The sequence below is a fragment of the Oncorhynchus clarkii genome, chromosome 10 (assembly GCF_045791955.1).
Source record: "Oncorhynchus clarkii lewisi isolate Uvic-CL-2024 chromosome 10, UVic_Ocla_1.0, whole genome shotgun sequence".
NCBI classification, from domain to species: Eukaryota; Metazoa; Chordata; class Actinopteri; order Salmoniformes; family Salmonidae; genus Oncorhynchus; species Oncorhynchus clarkii.
The window spans coordinates 64,688,147-64,710,944 of NC_092156.1; the positions used below are offsets into that span (position 1 = coordinate 64,688,147).

General features: G+C 42.5%; 1 protein-coding gene across 1 annotated transcript in view; it reads right to left on the reverse strand.

Annotated features, from left to right (window-relative positions):
* The window catches only part of LOC139419004 (polypeptide N-acetylgalactosaminyltransferase-like 6), a 51,364-nt gene that overhangs the window by 15,715 nt on the left and 12,851 nt on the right, over positions 1–22,798 (reverse strand). Inside the window, exon 3 of the mRNA XM_071168811.1 lies at positions 8,773–8,890. Coding sequence (XP_071024912.1) covers positions 8,773–8,890 — 118 coding nt within the window. The remainder of the gene's footprint in view (positions 1–8,772; positions 8,891–22,798) is intronic.

Below are 22,798 nucleotides of genomic sequence, written 5' to 3' on the forward strand. Positions count from 1 at the left end.
GGAAGAGCTAGAAAGAAGAGGAAGGAAGAGGGCAGGTGTCAGTAGTGCAACTCTGAACCCCTTCAGTCTGCTATCCTCTCCCTTACTGTCTCCCTTGCTCTCTCTTCCTCCCTATGCCTCTCTTTATCTCTTCATGTCCCGCCATTCTTTCTCATTCCTCTCCCCTCTTTCCCTCCCTCTCTCACCCCTCTTTCTTTCAAACTTGGCAGCTTGATTAGAATTAAAGTGGTCATGCTGACTGTTTGGAAAGGATGCTGGGACATTTCACCTCTCCTCCGCTTCTCCTCCTCTCTCCCGCGGTGTGTGTGAGCGCTCCACCTCTCTCCCTGCTCTGCCATATCAAAATGAGGCAGGGTGCTTTCCTGTGGAGCCTCAGGTTAATGGTCAAGCTGGCTTTACAGGCTCCATTGACATGTGGAGAGATTCCTCCAGTCTTCAGAAAATGGCCTCCTCAGAGGACAAGTGTAGATGTTCATTAACCTCTCATATCAGCAGAAATACGAGGGGTTTATGAATGACTCCCATGCGTTCATGAGTAACAATTTGTTTTAGCGAGGTAAAATTCGAGGTAAAATTCCTCGAGATGCTTTGATGATATCTGGTCAATGTGAGAAACAACCAGTGTCAATAGATTGTCAGTCTAACAGCTATCATATGTAGGCTAACTGTCAGACATCCATACTCCATGACAGTAGAGGAGAGTGGGGTAAGTTGAGCCAAAGCGGTCAGTTGAGACACCCTTGTTTCTAGGAAACCATACACATAATGTATAATTTGACCAAATATTTAGGAAGAGGTCATCATTTCATGGAGTCTATGAAAGTAGAAACCACATGGAAAAAGTGGTAAGCAAGTTAGGTCTAAAAAGTCTAAATCATTTATTGTGTTAGAGGTTTCATGATGCTTCTAAACCAAAGTAGATAATCTTAAGAGTGTTCTATACATCAGTTTGGGTCTCTATAAGCTTCAATATGAGGTCCTAAACCTAGCATGAAAGTGCATCCTTGTAGATGTGTGGGGTAATAAAGTCAAAATGTTTGTCTTGGGGTAAGTTGAGCCAATGGCAAGTTGAGCAAATTGAAGTGTTTTCTTCCCAAGTGTAATGCAAGGAATTATTGGTGGGATATGAGGTTACAACAGGGCCTGGCCTATGTTCATTTTAAAAAGTACAAAGTGTTTGTTAGGTGTTAAGCCTGTGTTAAAGGATTCTTCAACATATTAAAAGACAAAAAAGCGGTTGTGATTATGATGAATTGTGTTTGGGAAATGAAGATGGGTTCAAAAATGTAGTGCTAATATTTCAATCAATACAGACATTTGTAGACGGCATAGCTATGTTTTCAAAACTGAAATGTTTTCATGAATTCTGATTGTTTCCAGAGATACACAACATCCTGAAATATATGGAGATATCTTTGCTAGAAATAATACTATGAAAGTTTAGATGCCAATCACCATATACGTTCAACGATGAAAAAGCCTGGAAGGAGGAGAGATGACTAGAAACGATTCGGTTGACCGTTTTTATGTGTGGATTAATTGTCGGAGTAGACCTTGTGCATTTCAGGTAAAATAACAACTCAATGTTTATATCCCAGGAGAAATTAGCTAGCAGCAGCAAGCTAACTAGCTAAATTGCCATAAATGTTTAATGCTTTTCGACCTGTCCCCAAATGAATGTCATTGGTTCAGATTTTGTTTTGATATTTTAACCTGCGTGTGGTGATCCCGTTTGGTGTAGGTTGACAAAATAAATGTATGCACGATGTCGCACCCGCGCAGCCGGTTTGGGTTCCGTGTTACCCCACTCTCCCCTAAGTAACTGGACCAGACAACTCTGAATCAGAGCTTTTAACATTTAGACAGATGGGGGCGCCACTGTGTAATATTTACACTTTTTCTTCATTTGTGTGCTTATTGTACACTTGTGAATTCTCAATACAAAATAACACCAACGACTCAAAAAACACACAGATTAACACAAAATGTCTGAATCCCCCCTCCCACCTCTGTAAGAAGACTTATTGCAAATTTGCTTGGGAACTATTTTTATCGTTGCCATGGTTTCCAGTCAAGGAAGAAAGGGCTGCATTCCAATTACAAAGTGCACTCACTGACAGAACGAGAGCGAGAGAGAGAGAAAGCGAGAGAGAGAGTATACTGAGACCCGGTTGGATGGCAGGTATGTCAGGCACGATAACCACAATATTCCCTAACATCCATATACCGTGTTCTCCTCCGGAAATCAAAATGGAATAACCTCTGAGCCGCAAACAAGCCAAACATCACTGGCTGTAATTAGTTTGGGAAGGAGGCTAAAGTCTGAACTACTCCTTGTAACCCAGTAACACACACGTGCACACACGGTTGCAGACACACGGGCACACACACACACACAAACATTATTTTGGAAGTGCATTGTACTGGAGAAAGTATGGGAAATAAAACACTGGAGAACAGAGCGAGAGCAATTCTTCTGAGTGAAAGTCGTTCCAGTTTAATAAAGTTGTCTGGGAGCAGATTGACCTGTCTGGAGACTGAGGCAGGGGTATGGTGGGACAGGATGGAAAAGAATGGACCAAAGAAACACATTGTTATGGGTCCATGATTGTCTGGACTCTAATATCATTGCAAGGTTGGTAGACTTTAGTGTGTTTTAAAGCATCTGTAATTTTTAAGGGATGTATTGTTGTGCTCAGATGAACGACAAAACTTTATATGCATTTTAAATATGTCCAATGAAATTAATTCAAGGTAAGGTTAATTAATTCAAGGTAAGGTGGGACACAATCACTGGATGAAAAGGGTGGAAGAGCCACATTGATTGTATAATATGAACTATTAGTAAATAATATTTATATTTATCATATCCTATTGAAGAAAAGATTAGTGGCATTTATATGTCATGTTACACACAGTGCAGATTAGGACTAAATAGAAGCACCTCAGCATAGATAGAAGTGGATAGCATTGACCAGGGGTTTGCAACAGGCAACAGGTGGCAGTGGGCCTAAACAAGCCCGCAAGTGATTTTTTTTGTACTCCCCCAAAGTTTTTAGCAAAAAAACTAAACTAATATATATATATATATGTTATTATAGATTTTGGGGGAGGGATTTTAGTTTTTGGAGAAAAAAATACTAGCTAGAAATGACTTTAATTTAGGAAATCTGTTCACCAAGTATTCCCATGAATAAAAAAAAAGAGGTACAGTGCATTTGGAAAAGTATTCAGACCCCTTGACTTTATCCAGATTTTGTTACATTACAGCCTTATTTTAAAATGTATTAAATTGTTGTTTTTCCTCATCAATCTACACACAATACCACATAATGACAAAGGAAAAACTGTTTTATAGATTTTTTTTATGTATTAAAAATAAAAAACGGAAATATCACATTTACATAAGTATTCAGACCCTTTACTCAGTACTTTGTTGAAGCACCTTTGGCAGTGATTACAGCCTTGAGTCTTCTTGGGTATGACGCTACATGTTTGGCACACTGTATTTGGGGAGTTTCTTCCATTCTTCTCTGCAGTTCCTCTCAAACTCTGTCAGGTTGGATGGGAGCATCGCTGCACAGCTATTTTCAGGTCTCTCTAGAGATGTTCGATTGGGTTTAAGTATCTCTCTGTACTTTGCTCTGTTCATCTTTCCCTCGATCCTGACTAGTCTCCCAGTCCCTGTCACTGAAAAAGATCCCCACAGCACGATGCGGCCACCACCATGCTTCACCGTAGAGATGGTGCCAGGTTTCTTACAGACGTTACACTTGACATTCAGGCCAAAGTGTTCAATCTTGGTTTCATCAGACCAGAGAATCTTGTTTCTCATGGTCTGAGTCCTTTGGGTGCCTTTTGGCAAACTCCAAGCGGGTTGTCATGTGCCTTTTACTGAGGAGTGGCTTCCGGGTGGCCACTACCATAAAGGCCTGATTGGTGGAGTGCTGCCGAGATGGGAGAACCTTCCAGAAGGATAACCATCTCCACAGAGGAACTCTCAGAGCTCATTCAGAGTGACCATCAGGTTCTTGGTCACCTCCCTGACCAAGGCCCTTCTCCCACGATTGCGCAGTTTCGGGGAATTGTCTTGACACAATCCTGTCTCTGAGCTCTACGGACAATTCCTTCGACCTCATGGCTTGTTTCTGCTCTGACATGCACTGTCAACTATGGGACCTTATATAGACAGTTGTGGACCTTTCCAAATCATGTCCAATCAATTGAATTTTACCACAGGTAATCCAGCGTTAGAAACATCTCAAGGATGATCAATGGAAACAGGATGCACCTGAGCTCAATTTCAAGTCCCATAGCAAATGGTCTGAATACTTATGTAAATAAGGTTTCTCTGTTTAACATTTTTAATACACTTGAAAGAATTTCTAAAAACCCGTTTTCACATTGTCATCATAAGATATTGTGTGTAGATTGATGATATTTTGTGTGTTTATTTAATCCATTTTAGAATAAGGCTGTAAAGTAACAAAATGTGGAAAAAGTCAAGGGGTCTGAATGCACTGCATGTGATTGTGTCTACATGTAATCAAGTTATGAAAGGATTGCTATTTTCAAATAAATCTATGTTGGGGCTGAGTTGTAGTCAAATGATTATAATTATGTTAGGAGAGCCCCTTGAAGAGCCCCTTGGATGAGTGAAGAAACAAATCAATTAAAGAGAAATTGCAGAAAGGCAGAGTGGAAGTGGAGAAAGTCAAAGTTGCAGGTCCATTATGATATTCTGAGAGAGCAACTTGGCATATACACTATAGTAACAGTCAAAAGTTTGGACACACTCATTAAGGGTTTTTCTTTATTTCTCCTATTTTCTACATTGCAGAATAATAGTGAAGTTATCAAAACTATGAAATAACACATATGGAATCATGTAGTAACCAAAAAAGTGTTAAAAAAATCAAAATACATTTTCCATTTGAGATTCTTCAAAGTAGCCACCCTTTCGCAGTGGTCTAGGGCACTGCATCGCAGCGCTAGCTGTGCCACCAGAGACTCTGGGTTTGCGCCCAGGCTCAGTCGCAGCCGGCCGCGACCGGGAGGTCCGTGGGGCGACGCACAATTGGCCTAGCGTCGTCTATGTTAGGGAGGGTTTGGCGGGTAGGGATATCCTTGTCTCATCGTGTACCAGCGACTCCTGTGGTGGGCCGGGCGCAATGCGCGCTAACCAAGGTAGCCAGGTGCAAAGTGTTTCCTCCGACACATTGGTGTAGCTGGCTTCCAGGTTGGAGGCGCGCTGTGTTAAGAAGCAGTGCGGCTTGGTTGGGTTGTGTTTCGGAGGATGCATGGCTTTCGACCTTCATCTCTCCCGAGCCCGTACGGGAGTTGTAGCGATGAGACAAGATAGTAATTACTTACAATTAGATACCACGAAACAATTGGATATGACGAAACTGGCTCTCATGAGGACCGCCACAGGAAAGGAAGACCCAGAGTTACCTCTGCTGCAGAGGATAAGTTCATTAGCGTTACCAGCCTCAGAAATTGCAGCCCAAATAAATGCTTCACAGAGTTCAAGTAACAGACATATCTCAACATCAACTGGTCAGAGGAGACTGCGTCAATCAGGCCTTCATGGTAGAATTGCTGCAAAGAAACCACTACTAAAGGTACACCCTTAAGAAGATGAGACTTTCTTGGGCCAAGAAACACGAGCAATGGACATTAGACCGGTGGAAATATGTCCTTTGGTCTGATGAGTCCAAATTTGAGATTTTTGGTTCCAACCGCTGTGTCTTTGTGAGACGCAGAGTAGGTGAATCTGAAAAAAAGTCATCTGGATTCTTCAGCTCTTAGCCATTTTCGGGCAATCTCCAACCTTTCACTCTTAAGCAAAATTCTGGAGAAATTGGTTTTCAAACAAATATATAATATCTTTAAGTGCCAACTCTATTTTTGAAAAATTCCAATCTGTTTTTCGTGCCCACCACAGCACAGAGACAGCCTTAGTTAAAGTGGCAAATGATCTTAAGAGCCAACACAGATGCCAAACAGCTCTCTGTCCTTGTACTCTTGGATTTAAGTGCTGCACTCGACACGGTTGACCATGATGTCCTTCTGAAAAGACTGGAAAGGTGGGTTGGCCTCTCTCCGCTCCAGTTCTAAATTGGTTTAGGACCTATTTAACTGGTCGAGAGTCAAAATAGGCGCTGTGGCGTCCACGAGGTTTGATTTTGTAACCTTGTGCTGGACAAAGATTTTTTCTTTAAACGAGTTGGACGCAAAGGATTTACTTCAGACACCGGACAAAGCCCAAATCCCTGTCATTCTCATGAAGAAGAGACAGAGATATCGGGGACGTAGGTCGGGGTGCCTTGTAAGGATTCGACGGCAAGTGGGTAATCCGCCTCTACCACCAGTCCTATTAGCCAACGTGCAATCATTGGATAATAAACTGGATGAGCTCTGACCAAGTCTATACTACCAACGGAACATTAAAAACTGTAATATCTTATGTTTCATCGAGTAGTGGCTGAACAATGATATGGGTAACATACAGCTGGCTGAGTTTTTCATGCATTGGCTAGATAGAACAGCTGCCTTTAGTAAGACGGTGGTGGTGACGGTGGTGGTCTGTGTCTATTTGTCAGTAACATCTGGTGTACGAAATGTAATATTAAGGAAGTCTCAAGGTTTTGCTCGCCTTAGGTAGAGTATCTCATGATAAGCTGTAGACCACAATATTTACAGAGAGAGTTTATCTATATTTTTGGTAGCTGTCTATTTACCATGACAAAACCGATGTTGGCACTAAGACCACACTCAACGAGCTGTATAAGGCCATAAGCAAACAAGAAAATGCTCATCCAGTGGCGGCGCTCCTAGTGGCCGTGTACTATATTGCAGGGAAACTTAAATCCATTTTATCTAATTTCTACCAGCATGTTACATGTGCAACCAGATGAAATAAAACTCTAGACCACCTTTACCCCACACACAGAGATGCGTACAAAGCTCTCCCTCAGCCTCCATTTGGCAAATCTGACCGTAACTCTATCCTTCTGAGTCCTGCTTACAAACTAAAGCAGGACCTACCAGTGACTCGCTCAATACGGAAGTGACGCAGATGCTAAGCAGATGCTAAGCTACAGGACTGTTATGGGATTCTTACGATGGCATTGAGGAGTACACCACATCAGTCACTGGCTTCATCAATAAGTGCATTGATGACATATTTCCCACAGTGACCGTACGTACATATCCCAACCAGAAGTCATGGATTACAGGCAACATCCGCACTGAGCTAAAGGGTAGAGCTGCCGCTTTCAAGGAGCGGGACACTAACCTGGACAAGAAAATTCGCTATGCCCTTCTACGAACCATCAAACAGGGAAAGCGGCAATACAGGACTAAGATTATGTCACGCCCTGATCTGTTTCACCTGTCTTTGTGATTGTCTCCACCCACCTCCAGGTGTCACCTGTTTTCTCTATTAGTCCCCAGTGTATTTATGCATGTGTTTCCTGTCTCTTAGTGCCAGTTTGTCTTGTATTTCCAAGCCAACTAGCATTTTTCCTAGCCCTCCTGGTTTTTGACCCTTGCGTTTCCTGATGCCGAATCCGTCTGCCTGACCACTCTGGCTGTTCTGATCTCGAGCATGCCAATCCCCTTGCACTGTTTGGACTCAGACCTGATCATTGAACCCCTGCCTGTCCTGACCTCGAGCCTGCCTATCGCCTGGTACTGTTTGGACTCTAACCTGGTTTATGAACTCTAGCCTGTCCCTGACCTGCCTTTTGCCTACCCCTTTTTTTATAATAAATATCGGAGCTCACCCATCTGGCTCCCGTGTCTGCATTTGGGTCTCATCTTGTTCCCTTATAGATTGAATTGTACTACACGGGCTCCGACGCTCGTCAGATGTGGCAGGGCTTGCAAACTATTACGGACTACAAAGGGAAGCACAGCAGCGAGCTGCCCAGTGACACAAGCCTACTAGATGAGCTAAATTACGTCTATTCTCACTTCGAGGCAAGCAACACTGAAGCATGTATGAGAGCAGCAGCTGTTCTGGACGACTGTGTGATCACACTCTCCATAGCCGATGTGAGTAAGACCTTTAAACAGGTCAAAAATCACAAGGCCGCAGGGCCAGACGGAATTCCAGGATGTGTAGTCCGAGCATGTGCTGAACAACTGGAATGTGTATTTACTGACATTTTCAATCTATTTCTGACCGAGTCTGTAATACCAACATGTTTCAAGCAGACCACCATAGTCCCTGTGGTCAAGACCACCAGGTCCACCTGTGGTCAAGGCTCACATCAACACCATCATTCCAGAAACACTAGACCCACTCCAATTTGCATACTGCCCCAACAGATCCACAGATGACGCAATCTCTATTGCACTCCACACTAACGGTTCCCACTTTTCCTCTTCTGTTTTTTGTGTAGTAAATATTTCAGTTATTTTAATTGTTTTTATTCCGTTTTTTTCCTGTGACGAACATTGTGTTGCATTTCATGTCTGAAATGTGCTGTATAAATAAAGCTTGGTTTGATTTGATTAAGCCACCCGACCATCCGCTCCGACAAAAATTGGCCTGTGAATCTAGTTGTCGAACCCTGGTGTATACTGAAAGACGAACTTAGCCCTCATGAGTATGACTAGCAACCTTAAGACTCCTTAAGACTTCCAGTTTCTCTACAGTGCTGTGTCGAGATGCTTGAATGATAAGACTTGTTCCAGTCTTGAGAACATTGGTAAGAGAAATGTATGATTGGGAAACGCTATCTTCTATACATTTTGGCTCACCTTGAACGATATCTCGTACTGCTCTCCGCCCCATATTTCCAAGCCAGTGTCGTAGCCACCCAGCTCCCAGAACCACTGACGGTTGACGGCAAAGAGACCTCCAGCCATCACTGGAGACCTGTAGGAGAGACAGAGAGAGAATCCATGTCTTTAGCTTGTTGGTAAAGTTATTTTCTAAATCTTCTGATAAGCACAAAACAATGTGGCAGTGTCCAGTTCATTTTGTGTCATAATGTGAGCATCTACTGCTACAGCTGTAGCTCTTAAGAGAGATAGACAGATTGAGAGACAAAGAAATAATAAAAGTGTTAGTTGCCATGTTCAGATTTATTACGTTAAAATAGTGCATAACATCCATATATTGAAAGGTGACATTTGGTGTAATTCCAAGAAGTCATCTACACTTGCAGTCTTTGTGGTATCAGACAGACAAACGGGTGTGAGTTATTCTTTAACAAAAATATAGAGTAACATACCTAATCCCTTGAGCTGAGAAAAGTATGACATATGTAAAGTACATATATTGAGCATTTTCATTTGAGCATCATAATTCAGAGACAATCATATTGCAGTCTTAGTGGAAGCATACGGAGAGAAATGATGTGGCCCTCACATGACCCGCATCTCTCTGTTGCCCCTGGATACGTAAATACACACCTTCTAAAACACCATCATACATATGGTAAAAACATGCACTCAGACACGCAGGCAGTCTCAAAGACATATTGAGTCTTTACCCATAAATCCCCTGGCTTGCAATGGATGTTCCGTTCAGGCTTATCTCAGTCAAAGCTTTCATCCAATCACGGCAAAGAAATACCAGTCTCTCGGGGTATGCTGACACCGACCCTCGCGCAATCGATAAACTTCACAAAGAGCTCAAGCAGTCAAAAATCCCCATGATTGACACTTGACATGGCTATTTGCCTGACATTTCACATTTCCCACTGCAGAATCTACAGAAAGATCAAAGCAGACGGGGGATTGGTGCACAGTAAGCAGTATCTACTCCAAGTAGAAGCAACTTCCTTCCTATCAACAACAAACTGCTTCTACTAATAGTATTCTAATCCTTTCTCCCTGCCCATTCCTATTCTCCCTCCTTGCTCATTGTACTGCCCCAAACCTGTGCTCATTGTTATTTCACACTCCCTTTCAGCAGGGCTTAAGCTCGGGAAGTGGATTTTGTTGGACCCTGACTTTGGCATGTTTGAATGTTTTTCCTTGTCGTTCTTCTTCGACGATGGTGGAGAATCAGAGTAATCCTCCGGGTAATGGGAAGAGCTCTTTTCCTGCGTTTGAGTCATTCCTCGGTAGCGACGAGGACGAGGCGCCAATCTTCTATGAAAGCGTGGGGGGGATGAAATACTGTGATGTAAGTAGAGGAGGCCAAAAAAGGAAAACACCACAGCCCTTTGAATTACTGAGAGGGCGAAAAGAGCGGCGGTGTCTTGATGCGAGGCTTGGATGGATGCGGCACGGCAGTGTGGAGGATAGGTCTAGCGTTGGAGCTGGGGAGCCGTTGAACTTGGGGTGTTTTGTGAACAAAAAATGCTCTGAATAAACAGCACCATGGCGCAAAGCCACAACACAACAGCAAGCTTGACTCATTAAATCTCTTCACACCTCCTGATTCACAGAGAAAGCATCGCATTATTTGGGCATCTTAGTCAACAAAAAAAGAGCTTAAAGCCAAGAAAGTTTTAAGCAGTAAAATCCAGAATAGCAAAGGACTTGTGGGTAGGATTGGATTTGGTGCTTAAGGTTAGGCCTCCACAGATGGACAGTCTTTCCTATCCGAAAAACAGTTTGGTCTGACCCAATGATGAGTCAAAGGAACCAAATGCACCTTGTTCTAATTTTTTGGTGTGTCTATGTATCTATGACAACCATGATCTGCCCGTGCAAAAAAACAAGACAAGACAACAAGTGAGGAATGAGCTTGTGTGTGGTGATGAAGGCAGAGCCAGACGGAGGGAGCTCAGTGCAGAAATCTATTTACTCTGCGGGTAACACCCTCCGGCCTGCTTCCCTCCAATTTAATAAAGCGCTGAAATATACCAGTCCACTCAATTAAAGGAGCTAATGGAGGAGCAAGCTGAAATTATTATATATTTTATCTTCTTAGCAGCCTTGCCAACAACAGCTGAAAAACACGAGAGAACATAGTTTATTTGGGAAGTTAAAGTAGTTTATTTGTCGTTGACACTACAACTTCCGGTGAAGGTGGTTGGAAAGATGGATTAGACAAAATGCAGAGCTAACTCACGTATTATTCTTATCTTTAAAAACCCACAACAATAGAAGATTATTTGAGAAGTTAAAGTTGTCGTGGACACTACACTTTCTGGTTGTGGTGGTTGAAATTAAAGCATAATATATATAACCCTCATCGTTTGGAAAGTCAGTTTTTGATTCACTACGGTTGAAATACACCACGGGAGAGATTGAGTGGGATGGTTTGTGTGGTGATATAGAAGGTAATGAGAGCTGTTTTTTAGCTGTGGATATCTCAGTGGTTAGTGGAGGCTTTACACTGTTTGATCAGGTTGGATTGCTGCTGATAGGCTCAGAGAGAGAGAGAGAGAGAGAGAGAGAGAGAGAGAGAGAGAGAGAGAACGAGAGAGAGAGAACGAGAGAGAACGAGAGAGAACGAGAGAGAGAGAACGAGAGAGAGAACGAGAGAGAGAGAACGAGAGAGAGAGAGAGAATTAATATCCTTCATCTAAGCCTACACGAGGCTTACTCAACAAGGAGGAAGGAACCAGCCTGCTATGAAGAGATGATCTGATTGAAGGAGGGCAGCATTCAGAGACGTCATGCAATTTATTCAAGGGTGCCCTGATAGCCAAATTCAATATTGTAGGATTAATTCATTATATGCAAAGTCAGTGTACAAACAGATAAAACTGAGGGGGGGGCTGAGCTGAATATGTAGCATGCACGTTCCTTCTCCCGGCCCTAGCACAATCCCAATCAAAAAGTAGTCCGTGGCCAAAAGTAGTGCCCTCTTTAGGGAATAGGGTGCCATTTGGTATGCAGACCATGTAGTCAAGAAACAAGGCCAGTCAGTCAAGATGATATTAGTCAATCAATCCGGGCAAGGACAGAGGGCTAGCACTAAGGAGATGTGATTACTTCAGTGTGGGTTCCTCCAGGAAGGATTGTGTCTGAGTTGAAGGGAGCAGCCAAACTGGATATGATATAGTAAGACTGCAGCGTGGTGGCTGTTATCGATCCCTTAATTAGACAGGGATCTCAGAGGGAACGTGTAGATCAATGAGGCTGAGCTGAGACGGAGGAGGCTGTATGTGTGTGTTCCTGTGTTTGTGTGTCTGTGTGTGTGTGTGTGTGGTTGGCCAGCCAGGTGAGTAAAGCAGAGGTCACACCGCTGCAGGTTGAGGTTCTGAGACAGTGGGGCGTGTGTGACCGGGTCAAGCTACTTACCGAGGCTGACTGAGCCTCTCTGGCCTCTGAAGCCCATAGGATCCTGGGAGGCCCAGTCCTGTAAATGGCCTGCTACCCACAGTAGGAACCTAATCACTGTAATCAAACAGCAGGACACACAAGTACACATTGGCCTATGTACACATACTGTACAAACACACACACAGGCACGCAGACTCACATTCACACACCCTGTACAAGCCTCGGCTCACACAGCTCATTAACCTCCATACATACGGTTCCTAATGTTATCATACTGAACGTGCATAAATTACAGCACTCTGACACAACACTACTCTACCCTCCAGCCAGTTGAGTCTGTACTGCACTCTACAGATCACTGGTGTTCTACATTGATGTGTACATTATAGACCTTTGGGGAATAGCTTACAAACAAGGCCTTAGCTTGCTCTATTCATCCGTATATGTAACACGTTGGTTTGTGTGACACAAGGCAAACGAAATAGAGCCATGAATGCCATTGAATTGAAAACCTTATGTGTGTGTGTCTCTCTCTCGTATGGATGTGTGTGTGGTTTCCTATGTATGGCCAATTCCTTGTGGAATTAGACTAGAGCTCAACCCTGACAGACAGTCTGAACATAGCCTCATAATTACCAGACTGATTACTGCTGATATCTGTGTAGCCATCATGCATGTAAGCTCACAAGATCAGTCAGTTTACTAGTCTGAACACTGACTGACTATAAATTAATTAAGAAGTAATTCCACTAATTACTAAAATACTAATTATCTGATGTGATTAGTTAAATGCTGTTGGAATTAGTGCAACATGCTAATAAAGCCATGTTGTTGAGGCCTTTGGTCTCTCTCGATCTCTCTCTCTCTCTGTGTGTCTCTCTCCCTCTGTCTCCCTCTGTCTCTCTCTGTGTCTCTCTCCCTCTGTCTCTCTCTCTGCCCCCTTCTCTGTGTCTCTCTCTCTCTCTGCCCCCTTCTCTCTCTCTGTGTCTCCCTCTCTCTTTCTGCCCCCTTCTCTCTCTCTCTCTCTCTCTCTATGGAAATGAGTTGGAGGTTTTTCTTCTTCAAATATAACATAGTTTCTGTCCTGGGTTAAGCGGTGTAATGTGTGAACTCTTGTCCAGGGAGAATAGGGTGTTTATGATTGGGTGAATCACACAGCCAGATGTAGAAGAATAAACACACACACAGAGACACACACTGTACACACACACTGTATACACTGTACACAGACAAATAGTTAGCAGGACTTTGACACCTCTCATGTATGTTTGTCATCCCTTAACAGCACAGGAAAGCAAAATAGAAGTGTGTGTATCTGTGTGTGTGTGTGTGTGTGTGAGGAGACAGTTTGGAAGGGCTCCCAGTCTCCATCAGTCCAAACGATAGGGGAGCTCAGCTCCAACCTCTCTTTACTTAGGCTTGTCCAAATACAATTAATCATTCCCCTTCTCTTCTGTAGTGCAGACAGACATACTGTAGCTTTAAGTGGCTTAGCTTTAAAAAACCCAGGCATCGATTCGGAGGGCCTCTGTCTGTCGACAAACACTTCGCACATCTCCGACGAGCTCAGCAACACCTCAATATGTTGACACCTATCTGTTTCTGAGCCACTCTCCCCAATTACTGCCACCTACCTGCCTGGAGATGCCAATCATCATGTACATTCAAGGGATGAGCTCTTAGATCCAATTAAGGAAGGACCTCCACACAAATACCACATTCATGCAGCTTATAAACAATGTTCCCTCTAAACTGCGTGCGTGCGCGAGCCCTGAGACATCCGAACAGCTGTCACGCAGAAATATCACCCCACAGAGAGAAGCACGAGATAGAACTTCACTCCACTTTCTACAGCAGTGGTCACCAACCGTTCGATTGTATTCCACTGGTCCATCTCCAAGGCATTCCTAGTCAATCGACAAACAGTTCTGTAAAAAACCCAACGATAAAGCCGTACGAATCGTGTACCCTAGCACGCGGTGAATTGCAGCGTGCCGCTTAGGCCGCCCAGAATGGTTCGCTTGTAGGCGTGCTGGCAGCATATGGTTTATAAAAGTGTTGACAGTGCTGAGTAAGAACTTAAACATTAACTCACTCATAAAAACAGCAGCTCTTTGACAGTCTCTCGCTAGTCATAGTTTTAAGCATTTTGACATCTCACTTTACTGTAGCTTTCTTTTATGCCTGCTACGTTACTGCAGACGCCGTCATCTGAGCCATCCGATTTGCCAGAGGTAGGCCACTTTAGTTTGTATGAAGGTCTGGCCCACCCAGGGACAAAATTATTTTGGGGGCTTCCGAGTGGCGCAGCGGTCTATGGCAATGCATCTCAGTGCTCGAGGCGTCATTACAGAAATCCTGGTTCAAATCCAGTCTGCACAATTGGCCCAGCGTCATCCAGGTTTGGTCGGGGTAGGCCGTCATTGTAAATAAGAGTTTGTTCTTAAACTAACTTGCCTTGTTAAATGAAATGGGTAAATAGTTTGATCCATTTCATGAATTTTTACACAGGTAAATAGTAATATGCTGTAAAACGCTCTGGTGACAAACAAACTTTGCTGCCCTGTCCACTGGTTTGGAGGACCTATACGTAAGTAAATACATTTCGAAAATGTAAAAAAAACTGATGTATTATTAGCTAACTATCTACAGTGAAGGATAACTCAAATGAGCTGCTAACATAGCTAGCTAGCTATCTAGCCAACTTTACAAACTGTATAGATAGCTAGCTAAGTTAATTAAATATCACCAGCTACCTAACTTTACATTAGCTAGCTACCTTGATGTATTTATCACTGTAAAAAAACAACTCCAAATGCATTTGTAGGTAGCTAGCTAACAGTCACGGAGGATGGCATAATAGATAAGTGAGAGAGTAGGCTATTCTGGATAGGGCAGGTACTTTTGTGTAGTTCCAGTCCCCAGAAGTGAGGACGGAGATAATAGTAACATAACATTCAGTGCGGTCTAATTTGAGAATAGTGAAGTCTGTTTCTTGTGAGGTTTTCTCAGATACAGGGAGCGGTGAAAGCCTGCCTGCAGATTAAGAGGTCCCAATGAAGAGCAGTGGTTCTCAGTCCTGGTCCTGGGGAATCCTTAGTACTACACAGCTGCTTCAATTGATTAACTCATCAAGCTTCAAGTGGTACTTATGTGTTCATTTGTGATGCTATTCTTGTCACGTGCTACACATGCACATGTGTGTGCACATGCATCTATCTATCCAATGTTATCATGTTATTATAAGGGATATTATACTTTAGTAATCCGCAATGACCTGGTGATGGAAAAGTCTAATAATGATATTATCTTCCATATTCCTACAGATAACTTCAAATTGATTGCCTACAGTTATTGTGTAGGACACTGCAAGGTTGGGTGACCAAGGCCATCTGGGACTACCTCCTGGGAGACTTCAGGTGAGTGAAGGCTACCTGTGTCCTGCACAACTTCATGATGATGGACACGAGGACCAGTAGGGGATCTGCAGCTCGCCGCTGTGCGCCAGAGGAGAAGTCTGCTGCTCTGCAGGATGTTTCAAGGATGGGGTCCAACAACGCAGCACGGGAGGCAATCTGTGTGCTTGGAGATCTTCACCTCCTACTTCTTCGAAGAGGGTGCTGTCCCCTGCAATGCCATAGACTACACTATGCACAACCAAATGCTCTTTTAAGAGCCATTCACATTGAAATAAGAGTATTCTTCCATTTACGTTTCTCTCCTTTTGAGTTTTACTTCTCAGGTGAGGGTGCTGTTCAGTGAAGGGTGATGTCTGTACAAAAACAAAACAGGCTCATTTAAGAGTCACCCATATTGAAAAAATGTAGAACAATTAGACACCCTATAACCCACACCTCCATACTTGTGTATCAATCTGATTGATGGATTGTGTTGTGCAGTAAGCAGGCTCAGGTGTATAACTGTGGCTCTTTCCACCTTTATTTAACTATGCTATATTGTTTGTCTTCGTGTGTCTGTGCATGTTTTTCAGTATAAAGTCAGGGATGCAAACTGGTGAGGCCCCAAAAAGGTGACACTTCGTTTGGCACTGAAACATGCCAAAAATCCCTGCTAGGGGGGATAAAAAAATGAATTAAAATAAATATCAGCTTTAAAATGCTAATTTCTAGTGACTTAGGTGGATCCCTTCTTGAAACGCAGGTTTTAACTAGTTAAACAACAAATAATATGATCTACATGATCAGTCTGTGTGTAATATAAAAAGTGATTAATGCGAACCTAACTCACAGTGCCGTCATTCAGGGAAAATAAAAAGCATTATAAAGATATGTATATATATTTTTAAAAATTGGCCTTGCCTGTTTTGCATGTTATTTTGGCATTAATACAGTGGGGAGAACAAGTATTTGATACACTGCCGATTTTGCAGGTTTTCCTACTTACAAAGCATGTAGAGGTCTGTCATTTTTATCATAGGTACACTTCAACTGCGAGAGATGGAATCTACAATTTTTTTTCTCCAGAAAATCACATTGTATGATTTTTAAGTAATTCATTTGCATTTTATTGCATGACATAAGTATTTGATACATCAGAAAAGCAGAACTTAATATTTGGTACAGAAACCTTTGTTTGCAATTACAGAGATCATATGTTTCCTGTAGTTCTTGACCAAGTTTGCACACACTGCAGCAGGGATCTTGGCCCAGTCCTCCATACAGACCTTCTCCAGATCCTTCAGGTTTCCGGGCTTTCGCTGGGCAATATGGACTTTCAGCTTCCTCCAAAGATGTTCTATTGGGTTCAGGTCTGGAGACTGGCTAGGCCACTCCAGGACCTTGAGATGCTTCTTAGTTGCCCTGGCTGTGTGCAAATTAATTACTTAAAAATCATACAATGTGATTTTCTGGATTGTTGTTTTAGATTCCGTCTCTCACAGTTGAAGTGTACCTATGATAAAAATGACAGACCTCTACATGCTTTGTAAGTAGGAAAACCTGCAAAATCGGCAGTGTATCAAATACTTGTTCTCCCCACTGTATTAATGCCAAATCAATCGCTACTGAACTCACAACTAAAAAATATTAGGAAAGCAATCCAATGTTATTTGTTGCCTAGACTTTACTGCAAATGACACTCAAGTCCAGAGAAAAAAACAATACACTAATATTGCAGTTAGCCATGACAGCCTTTATAATAGAATGCTTGTGACCATACAAACATAAATATTGCACATGGGGAAAAAAAGATGTTAAAGTAGAAATAGAATGAAACAAACAGGCATTCTATTTCTGCTCTGTTATATTGACCACTGTAGTAGACATCAATCAAGTGCAAAAGGCTATGTGTGCAAAAATAACGTTCACTGAGTACAAACTAAAAGAATACCCCCTCACTCACACACACAAGTTCAACACAACAAAAGCAATAGCTTTGAGCTACACTGCTCATTATTAAATTTTACACTTTCTGCCTGTGGACTGTTCTTCAATGTTCTACAATCTGTTCTATAATGTGCCAGCAGCAGGGCATGGCATAACTGATCTCTCAGGCAGAGAGTACACCTGGCATACCCCTTTAAATCTACAGTATTGAAAAAAGTTAGAAAGAGGAAAAGTGTGTGGTGTTCCTTTCATCTCTATAGTGGCATCCACATATACATACAGTGCCTTGCGAAAGTATTCGGCCCCCTTGAACTTTGCGACCTTTTGCCACATTTCAGGCTTCAAACATAAAGATATAAAACTGTATTTTTTTGTGAAGAATCAACAACAAGTGGGACACAATCATGAAGTGGAACTACATTTATTGGATATTTCAAACTTTTTTAACAAATCAAAAACTGAAGAATTGGGCGTGCAAAATTATTCAGCCCCCTTAAGTTAATACTTTGTAGCGCCACCTTTTGCTGCGATTACAGCTGTAAGTCGCTTGGGGTATGTCTCTATCAGTTTTGCACATCGAGAGACTGACATTTTTTCCCATTCCTCCTTGCAAAACAGCTCGAGCTCAGTGAGGTTGGATGGAGAGCATTTGTGAACAGCAGTTTTCAGTTCTTTCCACAGATTCTCGATTGGATTCAGGTCTGGACTTTGACTTGGCCATTCTAACACCTGGATATGTTTATTTTTGAACCATTCCATTGTAGATTTTGCTTTATGTTTTGGATCATTGTCTTGTTGGAAGACAAATCTCCGTCCCAGTCTCAGGTCTTTTGCAGACTCCATCAGGTTTTCTTCCAGAATGGTCCTGTATTTGGCTCCATCCATCTTCCCATCAATTTTAAACATCTTCCCTGTCCCTGCTGAAGAAAAGCAGGCCCAAACCATGATGCTGCCACCACCACGTTTGACAGTGGGGATGGTGTGTTCAGCTGTGTTGCTTTTACGCCAAACATAACGTTTTGCATTGTTGCCAAAAAGTTCAATTTTGGTTTCATCTGACCAGAGCACCTTCTTCCACATGTTTGGTAGCTCCCAGGTGGCTTGTGGCAAACTTTAAACAACACTTTTTATGGATATCTTTAAGAAATGGCTTTCTTCTTGCCACTCTTCCATAAAGGCCAGATTTGGGCAATTTGGTCTCCCACCTCAGCTGTAGATCTCTGCAGTTAATCCAGAGTGATCATGGGCCTCTTGGCTGCATCTCTGATCAGTCTTCTCCTTGTATGAGCTGAAAGTTTAGAGGGACGGCCAGGTCTTGGTAGATTTGCAGTGGTCTGATACTCCTTCCATTTCAATATTATCGCTTGCACAGTGCTCCTTGGGATGTTTAAAGCTTGGGAAATCTTTTTGTATCCAAATCCGGCTTTAAACTTCTTCACAACAGTATCTCGGACCTGCCTGGTGTGTTCCTTGTTCTTCACGATGCTCTCTGCGCTTTTAACGGACCTCTGAGACTATCACAGTGCAGGTGCATTTATACGGAGACTTGATTACACACAGGTGGATTGTATTTATCATCATTAGTCATTTAGGTCAACATTGGATCATTCAGAGATCCTCACTGAACTTCTGGAGAGAGTTTGCTGCACTGAAAGTAAAGGGGCTGAATAATTTTGCACACCCAATTTTTCAGTTTTTGATTTGTTAAAAAAGTTTGAAATATCCAATAAATGTCGTTCCACTTCATGATTGTGTCCCACTTGTTGTTAATTCTTCACAAAAAAATACAGTTTTATATCTTTATGTTTGAATCCTGAAATGTGGCAAAAGGTCGCAAAGTTCCAGGGGGCCGAATACTTTCGCAAGGCACTGTATGTATATGTACAGTGGGGCAAAAAAGTATTTAGTCAGCCACCAATTGTGCAAGTTCTCCCACTTAAAAAGATGAGAGAGGCCTGTAATTTTCATCATAGGTACACTTCAACTATGACAGACATTAATTGAGGGAAAATAATCCAGAAAATCACATTGTAGGATTTTTTATGAATTTATTTGCAAATTATGGTGGAAAATAAGTATTTGGTCACCTACAAACAAGCAAGATTTCTGGCTCTCACAGACCTGTAACTTCTTCTTTAAGAGGCTCCTCTGTCCTCCACTCGTTACCTGTATTAATGGCACCTGTTTGAAGTTGTTATCAGTATAAAAGACACCTGTCCACAACCTCAAACAGTCACACTCCAAACTCCACTATGGCCAAGACCAAAGAGCTGTCAAAGGACACCAGAAACAAAATTGTAGACCTGCACCAGGCTGGGAAGACTGAATCTGCAATAGGTAAGCAGCTTGATTTGAAGAAATCAACTGTTGGAGCAATTATTAGGAAATGGAAGACATACAAGACCACTGATAATCTCCCTCGATCTGGGGCTCCACGCAAGATCTCACACCGTGGGGTCCAAATGATCACAAGAACGGTGAGCAAAAATCCCAGAACCACACGGGGGGAACTAGTGAATGATGTGCAGAGAGCTGGGACCAAAGTAACAAAGCCTACCATCAGTAACACACTACGCCGCCAGGGACTCAAATCCTGCAGTGCCAGACGTGTCCCCCTGCTTAAGCCAGTACATGTCCAGGCCCGTCTGAAGTTTGCTAGAGAGCATTTGGATGATCCAGAAGAAGATTGGGAGAATGTCATATGGTCAGATGAAACCAAAATATAACTTTTTGGTAAAAACTCTACTCGTCGTGTTTGGAGGACAAAGAATGCTGAGTTGCATCCAAAGAACACCATACCTACTATGAAGCATGGGGGTGGAAACATCATGCTTTGGGGCTTTTTTTCTGCAAAGGGATCAGGACGACTGATCCTTGTAAAGGAAAGAATGAATGGGGCCATGTATCGTGAGATTTTGAGTGAAAACCTCCTTCCATCAGCAAGGGCATTGAAGATGAAACGTGGCTGGGTCTTTCAGAACATCTTTGGAGGGAGTTGAAAGTCCGTGTTGCCCAGCAACAGCCCCAAAACATCACTGCTCTAGAGGAAATCTGCATGGAGGAATGAAATGAAGTGTACCTATGATGAAAATTACAGGCCTCTCATCTTTTTAAGTGGGAGAATTTGCACAATTGGTGGCTGACTAAATACTTTTTTTGCCCCACTGTATATACTGTACTCTATATCATCTACTGCCATCTTTATGTAATACATGTATCACTAGCCACTTTAAACTATGCCACTTTGTTTACATACCCTACATTACTCATCTCATATGTATATACTGTACTCGATACCATCTACTGCATCTTGCCTATGCCGTTCTGTACCATCACACATTCATCAAATCAAATGTATTTGTCACATACACATGGTTAGCATATCTTTATGTACATATTCTTTATCCCTTTACACTTGTGTGTATAAGGTAGTAGTTTTGGAATTGTTAGATTAGATTACTCGTTGGTTATCACTGCATTGTCGGAACTAGAAGCACAAGCATTTCGCTACACTCGCATTAACATCTGCTAACCATGTATACGTGACAAATACAATTTGATTTGGTATCCAGCTTAAGCCAGGCCCAGCACCAGCTCCAATTCATCCCTGAATCCACTTGTTTAACAAGCAACACCTCCTTTTCATCTAATTCTCTCATTCTGAAAATGAACCACATAACGTTAATGTGTAGGGAAAACATTAGTTCAAAGATGGTAATGTTCGTTAGTTCGCCAGCTAGCAGAGAATTCGATCCAGCTAGCAGAGAATTCGATCCAGCTAGCAGAGAATTCGATCCAGCTAGCAGAGAATTCGATCCAGCTAGCAGAGAATTCGATCCAGCTAGCAGAGAATTCGATCCAGCTAGCAAGAGATACTTAATAACAATGCTAACAATTCTTGTTCTACCACACTTGCTCCCTCACCTCAAACTTTCCAAATGCTTGTTGTTTTTCGGTTACAGCTCATGAAGTACACTTCATCACCTTCTCACCCCCGCAGTCAGGCTTCTCACCTACCACGTCGTTGTCGTTCAGTGGACGCGCTGCTGTAGCATTCTAGTGCGGGCGCTGATGCTAGCAAGTTGGTTGTCTCTTCTCTTTAGTCGTGTGCTGCATTCGGTTGTTATGTGAACGATTGGCTGAGCCTTGGATACAGCTAGTATTGCGCCAAACGTGCATCACCCCCCCTCCTTACAAACTTTTGTCATTGGATCTACACGAATCACGTAGGTTACCTATTTTGGATTCAAAATGGTGAATTTTGTCGAAAGGTGACTAGTTTGCATCCCTGATAAAGTACTCTGCAGCCACCTGGACACCAGGTGAAACCACACACACAGATTCCTGTTGAACACTATCTTTAACTACATTATTTCCTCAATAACTACCATATTTTCTCTCCTCCCTTCTCCCTAAATCCTCTAGGTTATCAAATTAAATCAAATGTTATTGGTCACATACACTGTTTTAGAAGATGTTATTGCGGGTGTAGCAAAATGATTGTGTTCCTAGCTCCAACAGTGCAGTAGTATCTAATAATTCACAACAATACACACAAATCTAGGATGAGCAATGTCTTGAGTGGCATTGACTAGAATACAGTAGAAGATAATACAATATATATGAAATGAGTGAAGCAGCATGTAAACATTATTAAAGTGACTAGAGTTCCATTATTAAAGTGGCCAGTGATTCCATGTCTATGTATATAGGGCAACAGCCTCTAAGGTGCAGGGTTGAGGAACCTGGGTGGTACTGTAGCCAGCTAGTGATGACTATTTAACAGTCTGATGGCAATGAGATAGAAACTGTTTTTCAGTCTCTCGGTCCCAGCTTTGATGCACCTGCACTGACCTCGCCTTCTGAATGATAGCGTGGTGAACAGGCCGTGGCTCAGAAAAACTATATATTTCAGCTATGCCGGTGAACCCCCCCCCCTGCATCTGAACTGGCTGACATAGAGGGCATGACCGACTTGGTCGGATCAACAGGAAGTGATTTATTATTAACTGAGATACAGATAGAGATGTAGTTGTCCCAGAGTTAATGATCCAAGGTCAGTTTTGCATTTTACCACCTGATGATTATGATGACTGACAATGTTAGAATAAAAAGAAAACAAGGCTTAATCTTTCTCTCGTCTGCAGGTATGTTTTGATGTGAGAAAGGATGCCAACCCCCAGTCCCGTCATCGCTATCTCACCCGCTACTAAGACGGCCGACTGGGGTTCCAAGGCTGTAAGGAGACACCG